Source organism: Crocodylus porosus, unplaced genomic scaffold (genome assembly GCF_001723895.1).
Source record: "Crocodylus porosus isolate Cpor-Errol unplaced genomic scaffold, CroPor_comp1, whole genome shotgun sequence".
In the NCBI taxonomy this organism is placed as follows: Eukaryota; Metazoa; Chordata; order Crocodylia; family Crocodylidae; genus Crocodylus; species Crocodylus porosus.
In genome coordinates this window covers 80189347-80198327 of record NW_017728948.1, presented here as the reverse complement: position 1 = coordinate 80198327, position 8981 = coordinate 80189347, and the positions used below count along the sequence as shown (strand labels likewise).

General features: G+C 41.7%; 1 protein-coding gene across 2 annotated transcripts in view; it reads left to right on the top strand.

Moving 5' to 3' along the window:
• The window catches only part of LOC109321881 (WD repeat and FYVE domain-containing protein 3), a 517024-nt gene that overhangs the window by 462283 nt on the left and 45760 nt on the right, over positions 1 to 8981 (top strand). Inside the window, exons 40-42 of one of the 2 annotated variants that reach the window (XM_019552639.1) lie at positions 1955 to 2008; positions 4952 to 5120; positions 5702 to 5865. In XM_019552639.1, the coding sequence (XP_019408184.1) occupies positions 1955 to 2008; positions 4952 to 5120; positions 5702 to 5865 (387 nt within the window). The remainder of the gene's footprint in view (positions 1 to 1954; positions 2009 to 4951; positions 5121 to 5701; positions 5866 to 8981) is intronic. The other variant, XM_019552640.1, reaches the window with a different exon arrangement.

The following is an 8981-nucleotide window of genomic DNA, read 5'->3' as shown; positions in this document are numbered from 1 at the left end:
CTATGTTTACCTCAAGGTTGGCTGTTCAGAGAGGCTCTATTTTTGAAATAAGAATTCATTCCTAAATGTATCCTGGCATTTGGAACAATATACAGTATCTAATACCAGACTGAACGCTCAGTATTCACATCGTTTAGGAGCAATTCAGTCACTACCGGTGCATGAGTAAGGGTAAGCTTTTTGAGAGAATTATCATGGCGCATATCCATGAGGGGCCACCAGGGGAGATTATGCTTAGGAGCAACCAACACAGGTTCATTAGAGGCAGGTCCTGTCAGACCAACCTGGTGGCCTTCTATGACCAGATCACCAAATCCTTAGATGCAGGGGTAGCAGTGGATGTAGTCTTTCTGGACTTTAGGAAGGCCTTCAACACTGTCTCTCACCCCATTCTCATTAAAAAAAAACTAGGGGACTGTAGCGTTGACACCTACAGAGTCAAATGGGTCACTATTTGACTGGAGGGCTGCACCCAGAGAGTGGTGGTGAACGGGTCATTTTCTGCCTGGAGGGATATGGGCAGTGGGTCCTCCAGGGCTCGGTCCTTGGGCCCACACTATTCAACATCTTCATCAGAGACTTGGACGAGGGAGTAAAAAGCACCTTGTTCAAATTTGCAGATGACACTAAGATGTTGGGGGAATGTTGGCATGCTAGAAGGGAGGAATAGGCTGCAATCGGACCTAGACAGGTTACAGGGGTGGGCGGATGAGAACAGGATGGGTTTCGACACTGATGAGTGCAAGGTGATGCACCTGGGGAGGAAGAACCAGCACCATACCTACAGGCTGGGGAACTCCCTTCTCGTCAGTGCAGAGGCAGAAAAAGATCTTGGAGTCGTCATTGATGCCAAGATGAACGTGGGCCGGCAGTGTGGGGAAGCGGTCAGGAAGGCCAACTGCACCTTGTCATGCATCCACAGATGCATCTCGAGCAGGTCCAAGGAGGTGAACCTCCCCCTCTATGTGACACTGGTGAAGCTGCAGTTGGAGTACTGAGTCCAGGTCTGGGTGCCACACTTCATGAGGGATGTGGATAAAATGAAGAGGGTCCAAAGGAGGGTCACTTGCATGATCATGGGGCTGTCTTAGCTGCACTGTCAGGGTGGCTAGGATCTGGAATCAGCTTCCAGGCAAAGTGGTGCTGGCTCCTACCTTGGAGGTCTTTAAGAGGAGGCTGGATAAACACCTTGCTGGGGTTGTTTGACCCCAGTACTTTTTCCTGCCGTGGCAGGGACTTGATGATCTGCTCGGGTCCCTTCCGACCCTACCGACTATGAAACTGTGAGGTAATTTTGTGCCCCAGGTTTGTGTGTTTTGGTTTTCTAAAGTCAACCAGATAGTACACCAGTATTAATTTATTATGGAGGTTCATACTTAGAGCAGTGCATGAAAATTTAGCCCTTACAGTTATTGCTGATGTAACGTTACTAAGATAGTTTGGTGAGAAGTGTAATTCTCATGCCCTGAAAAAAATTGCATAAAATAGATACTTGATCTTTAGACATACTGCAAACTGTAAGCCTCCTGACCTGGTTTTGTGTGCACATCTTATTTGTGCCCATTGAACTTTGATGTATATTTCAGTGTTGTTTCTGGATACATGGGGCCGTAAGTATTGACTGCATGTCACCCTTTTGCGTGACAGCTTGCTCCTTAAAAATTTGTAATCATTTTGAAAGATCTGGGTTTTTTTGTATCTGTCTCATCAAAATAAGTGTGGAAAAATTTTACTTTAAGAAGCAAAATCATGAACTATTTTAGGAGAATGGTAAGGTGGATTCTGACTACGCTAACTGTGCTTACATTATTGGTTAAAGTTCACTTTGTTGACATCACACTCATGAGTTTTAATGACTGGTGGACTTGCACAAAAAGGAGAGTGTGCCACTGTGCATTATTCTCAAAAGTGTTTTTTTTTCCTGATATGTTTATACTTAATACGCTATTTTCAGTCTGACTTCTCAAGTAAACCTCCTGAGACACCCGATGATACCATTCCTCCAAAGGTAAAGACATAAAATTACCCACTGAAAGAATGTAAAACAAAGACAAACTTTTTCTGCATGTTAGGCAATCTTAACAAGGCTTCTGTGTTTGGCTTTCAACCTTGCTCTTTCAATATTTTCAGGATTAAAGGTTTATATCATTCACACTCCTGGATGTTGCTGTTTCTTCTTCAGTCTCCACTTAAACCTTTCTTTAGATCTTCTCCTCTGTGCTGCACACTAACAGGCTGTGTTGGGCTATCGCTGTTCTCCCTGTAAAATGTGTATCGTCTTTGGATCCAAACTAATAGACTGGAACACGTTTAGTAATGGGCAACAGTTATTTTTGTAGTAAGGAAAATTAACACCACTGTTACGTTATTTTTTTAAAATGATGATCAGCATTTGGAAGTTTGGAGTGTGCCTCTCCCAATTGTAATTAACTTTACTTATTAATATCAAGAAAATAAACCCTATTAAAAATATACAGTAGCTTTTGTGGGAGTGGATTGTAACCAAATTGTTGATGGAACCAAGGTCAATTTTTTTCTTCCAAATCCCCCCATGGTAGAAAAAAAGGAGATCATTGAAATGCATTTTAAGATTCAAAATACCAGACATGCCTCAAAAATAATGAAGACTTGGATGCTGTTGGCCCCTCTGCATATTCAAATACTGTTACACTTTCCTATTAAATTATGTTTTAAGTCTTGCCCATCACTAAGTATGGTATGCAGTTTGCATTCACTTATTTTGTAATAAGCTTCTTGTTTAACTAATACATATAAAATAAAAGTTGTTAAATAATATAAAGTATTATATATAGTGTATTTAGGATGATTAGTCTCATCTTTCCTTCAGTTTAATTCTGTTGTTTTTTTTCTATAGGTTCTTCAGTTATTGCCACAAAAGTAGTATGGCAGTGAATTAATTTAATTTCAGCAAGTGTAATCCTGGTTTCTGGTACTAAACTATCAGGACATTTAATCTGTCACCCTCCCCTTAACGTGAGCTGGCATATCTAAAAAGATGCATTCCCTCTTTTAGTTCATGAGTACAGAGGTGTAGTTAGCCAACTTCATCTGAAGTCAGGTAGAAGTCATGGCAGGGTGGCATCTTAGAAGACTAGCTGGTTCAGAGAGGCATAAACTTTTGTAGGCAATAACCTACTTCAGTAATAGGCTGTCATCTGTGAAAGTTTATGCCTCTGAATCATTTAATCTCTAAGGTGCCATCCTGCCTTGTTTCTTTCAGTTCAGGGATAGTCTGAGAGGAATAAAGACGTCTCCATTTTGTTAGCCTTCATCTTTTGATCATTCAACACATTTGTAGATATGCTAATTTATCTACTTCACTAATTTATCATTTTGCTGCCCAAATATTTACAGGTGGATCACATATAGATTAACTTTTTAAAAACTTATGGTTTTTTATTTCCAGTAACTAAAACTGCAAGAGGGAATGCCTAAACTTATTAAAATAGCTGATGGCAGGTGGTACCATGCTGAGTTTATGATGATAATTAAAGCATGAATAGGAATAATTTTTAGGTTTCATGGGAAAGGGTACTGCAAAATATGTATTTTTTTTTTTTTAATTTCAGAGTTTAACCTGTATGAGTACTGAGAGGCAGTTAGCCATCTTAATGTGAAGGCAGGCAGAATACAGGGCAGGGTAGCACCCAAGGGTGCCTGTAGACATGCAGGGACACTGTTCTGGTGCACTGTAATTAGAACATGTTGGAGCAGACTTGATTTAACTGAGTCTGCTAGTGTGCTAATTAGCATGCTGTAGCCACCTCCATGTCTCATGTATTTAGTATCCTTGCGTTTCAAAATGGCGATAGGGGCACTTTAACTAAAGCTTGTCAAATGAGCTGTAATTAAAGCACCCGCCTCCACCACCATTTTGAAGTGCAGGACGCCGAATACACACAATGCTGCAGGCACGTTAATTGGAGAGGCTCTCAGAGCTGCTCTAATTAAAGTGTTTGCCCCTCCCCACACTTCTGGAGCACCTATAAAGATGGTCTTAGAGACTACCTGGTTCAGAGAGATGAGCTTTCGTAGATTACAATATAGTTTGTCAGTTGTCTTTCTGAATCAGCCTCTAGGGTGTTGCCTTGCCATGCCTTCTGCTTCAGTACTGGGTTTTCTAACCTTCTAAGCAACAGTCAGAAATGAAAATCTTAAATTTAGATTCCAAATCTATCTTTTCTCCATCAACAGAAAGTAATTTTTCCTTTTGGGAAGGGAGGAAATCATTCATTTCTCTTCCTTTAACTTTGTTTCCCCAATTTTCCTTGTGTGATCATTCAGACACATTCAGTCTCCTCATTTTGTAGTCTCTTGTACTCACTGAAAGATATGCATTGCAATTTACTTCATTAAATAAGACATCTCAGGCCACTCCCCTACCACCACTAATTTCAATAGGGTTTTTGTTTTTTGTAGTTAAATCCCTAAAAGCTTTTCTGAGACCAACAACCCCTTGGTTTTATGTCAGTCTTAATGCATCACAAGTGTTTGTACATCTTTATCTTTCGTTGAGGCAGAATTTCATTTAAACTAATGCCTGAAGAAGAAATAAACTATTTAATGGATAAGCTGCTCAAGCTTCAGGGATTGATGGAATATAATAAAACATCCATCTGAGATAAATACACTTAACTTAAAATGCAGATTTATCAGGTCTTTTGTGATGAATCATAATGCACTGGCCATATTTATTAGCTCTATATTACAAGTTTTTCTGCAGACAGTGTTCCAGTTGGATCATTTCAGAGACTGATTAGCTTCTTTGCATAACTTTTTAGAAATGGAATCTTAAAGCTTTCTCTTTATTGGTTTTAATTAGTTTAGGATTTACCTCAGGTAAAGGTGCATGTACCATGCTTGCATATTCTTGAAAACTATTTGTTTACATTGTTGGTTAACCACAGGCTTTCTTTTGATTATTTCTAAGAAACCAGCTCGCTACCGAAGGGCCATAAGCTATGACAGCAAGGAATACTACATGCGCCTGGCTTCTGGGAATCCTGCTGTTATCCAGGATACTATAGAAGAAAATTCAGAGGGTGAAGCCACTCAGCAGGAGCCAGAGCATGGGGAAGATACTATTGCTAGAGTTAAAGGTTGGTCATTTGTTCCATTATTCTGTTTGAGGCTAAGTTCTGATATTTAAATAGATGTCTGCTTGCCTAAGTTTGGTTTCTTCAATTTACTTTTACTTTGAAGTTAACCCCAAGGGTCTTGTTGGTTCTCATTCTACTGCCAGAACAGCAAGCAGCCAATTTTGAGGTTCCCGTGTTTTGCTAAGTGACTAGACTAGCTGTTGACAACAATAGCTAATAAAACTCTTACGAAACTATATACATGTATACACATGTGCAAACGCACACACATTTTTCTCTCCCTCTTCCACCCTTTTTGGTTATTTGGAGTAGTAGGGATCACAAAATGGCCACGTTTTTATATGTTATATTAAAAGTAAGACTCAGACCAGATCATGTTAAAAGATGTCCCAGGAACAAAAGGGTGGTAGTACTGCTAATGGGAATTAAAAGATATTTGTAAAACTGAAGCTTCTGTGGTGTTGAAAACCACACTTCAGTCACATTCTAAATTTGTGAACATTACTTACATATGTAGAGGCCCTCATGCTTTGCCCCCAGTCCACCAGTTTGGTTACTATGAATTGATTGCCTCTACACAGGTCTTGTAAAGCCTCCACTGAAGCGATCTCGTTCTGCTCCTGATGGAGGGGATGAGGAGAACCAGGAACAACTTCAGGATCAAATATCTGAAGGAAGTTCTATTGATGAAGAAGAGAAAACTGATAATACAACTTTGCTTCGACTACTTGAGGAAGGAGAGAAGGTACCATATGTTAGAAACACCAAACATTTACTGTTCAGATTTCTATATCATGCCTATCACATTAGAAAGAGAATAATAAGCCTTCCTAAAAGACCTCTCCAACTCTGTCCTTTAATCTTTCCCAGAAAGTTGTCTCCCTCCCTCTCAACACCCTTTTGAAACAAGCAAGTCGTACAGTGTGCCTTAAGAGTTACTGGTGTGATCTTTGGTTCTAGTTCAGGGAGAGAAAGCAAGTTTCTGAGCTTAGGACATCACACTTGAGAAAGGGTTTTTGTCTCTAGCCCTCGCTAATTTAAATGAGGCAGTTATTGGCTCAGGCCTTCCCAGTGTTTGCACCAGGCATGTTATTACACAAGAATAGAAATACCTGTAACTAACTCTAATCCACAAACCACCTTGGCCACGTCCAGATGAGTGCAGCTGTGTGACCACACGTTCAGCCTCTGTGGCCATGCTTTCAGTTGTTCTCCACACTGCAAGGGAGCAGCACGGAGGTTTTTTTTGAATCCCTGGATATCCGTGTGTCAAAAAAAAAAAAACCACGGAAAAAATGTGGAGTGGTGCATGCCGTGCTGGTGTGTGTCACCCAAAGCGGAGCCTGGATGGCAAGAGCTGCACGCTGCTGCAGGCCAGGCTCTGTGCAGCAGCATCAGTGCTGCTGCAGTCCCAGGAGGCCCCCAGGATCCCAGGTAAGACTACCCTACTCCACTTGGGGTAACATGTCATGTACCAGAGCATGCATGGAACAGGCATTCCCTGGGGGCAACTAGCAGCAACACAAGGTGCGCTGCTGCTAGTTATCCCTGGGGAACCAAACGTCCACTCATGTCTGGACATTGCCAAGATTTTCTCTCCCTTGTAACAAGAGGCCTCTGCAAGAAAGTAGTGCTTATGCAGTAAGTTTGACTCGTCCTGCCTGTTGTCACCAAGACAACAAAACTTAAGCTGCCTTTAGTAATGTGCATCAAGGAGTGTATGAGGTGGTATTCTAGGAGTGGGTCACACTAAATGGCTGCCTCCTGCAGGATGCGTCTGTTGAACATTGCTTAATTTGCTTTGGTAAAGGAGGTGGTAGTGTTCAATGGGAAAACGTGTTGATAATACTTGCGTAAAGTGTTGGCTCCACAATTGGAGCTTACTTTAAACCATCCTGTAAATCCAGTCAAGTCTGGTTTATAAGATTTCTTGGTAAATTATGCAGCATACAAGAAATCAAAATTCAACATATCTCCACCACCCCCACAATTACTATACCCCACAACAGAACCATCAGCATTCCTGGATCTCATAGCTGCACCTCCAGATATGTAATAGACCTCATCCAATGCACCAAGTACCATGATGGAAAATACTTGAGAGACCGAACAGCAACTGCACGCCAGAAGGAATGCACACTGGAAATCTATCAAAGACAAGAATACCCAATTACTTATGGGGCACATTTCTCACAAGAAAACCACTGACTCTCAAATCTCTCAGTAATAATCCTTAAAGGGAATTTACAAAACATTTTTCACAGACGAGCCTATAAACGTCACTTCATCAACCTCCTGGATACAAAAAATCATGGACTAAATATAGACACGGGATTTATGACACATTATAAACCTGCCTGACATCTGACTCCCCAGGTACCTCTCCACTATTTACCAGCAACATTCGTTCCCCACTCCACCCCCCCAGCCTTTCTCATCCCCTCACTCCTCAATTTACATCCTCACTGCCTGGCTTTCTTGCATGCATACTAGCCTATGGCTTCTTTGCTATTAATTCCATCCAGGGAGAGCACACACCAACTCCAGATGTTTCCTCAGCCTCATGAAGGATATTTATACCTGCAGGCTTGTTAAGAAGAATTTTTTCCAACTATTTAAATTGGTGTAATAAAAGATAGCAGATTTACCCCAAGAAACTTTTCTGCCTGTGTCCTTAAACCAACACAGTTACAGCCTATATCCCTGTAGTTAATACCTGCACTTTCTGCACAGCCTAGCCTTGATCAGTTTTCAAGTATTTATTGTACCGAGATGGAACGTACAAAAACCTACAAAACAGTGGAATAGTGAATAGCAACAACACTTCATTAAGAATGTCCAATTTTCTGAATATTTTTACATTAGATCTCTGCTAAGAAAATCTCAGGCCTGTGTCGCTCCTGTCCCTAATGCAGTACAGGCTAGGTTGTAAACACTTAGGCTAGCTACAGACATTCAAAAAGCCCAAGTTATGTGCTTTTTTGTAAGCAGCATAGTTTTCATTGGTAGCAAACAACTCACATTCACACTTTGGTGGGGGGGCTGGACAAGTCTTAGACTGGGTTTTGCCATTTTTAACAGAACGTCTGTTCTGTTATGGGTATATACTGGTTTCCGATCACTTATATTGGTAAAAGTGAAATGTCTGTACATGGCCTTAGTGCCTAGGGTAGCATTTGCGTAATGCAGAGGTCAGCGAAACCTGTTTAACCCAGATAGTGTGTTTATTATTGAGGTAAATCCTGAGTATTTTGGTGATGAGTGTGGCAGAAAGCCACCTTGGTTTTTTCCCAAAATCTCTGCCCTGTGACAATGTGATTAGATGGGCCAGCACGAAGGATTCACACCTCAGCCTGTCTCTTTAGGTAACCTGAGCTGGCTGCATTCCTGAGGGAGGGGGGAAACCTGCTCCCTCTGCCTACGTGACTGGCATCAACCACCTGGGTGAGGGGCATCTACCTGGGGAGCTGGAATCTGCCTGGTAACTGGTGATGGCTGTCAGCCAACCAATTTGAAATACAACTGGGGCTGACTTCCACTGGACCAGGTGAATGAGGTCACAGGGGCTATATAGGTGGGTGGGGGGAAGGAGGCTCTCTCTCTTCAGCCATGAGGTGAAGCAGCAGCAAAGCAGGGAGATAGAGAAGCCTTACCATCTCAACCTAGCTCTCTCTCTCACCCCAAGACTCCAGAGGGGAAACTCAGCCAGCCTCTGGAAGATGCTTGTGAGTAAGCTACTCAATCGGATTAGATATTTAGCTGGCAGTAACACAGATGCGTGATCAAAAGGCTACCTCAGCCACACTGTTTGCTCTTTAGGATTTCTAAGATATTGCTCAATCCTGTACCCTCGTTTCCCCT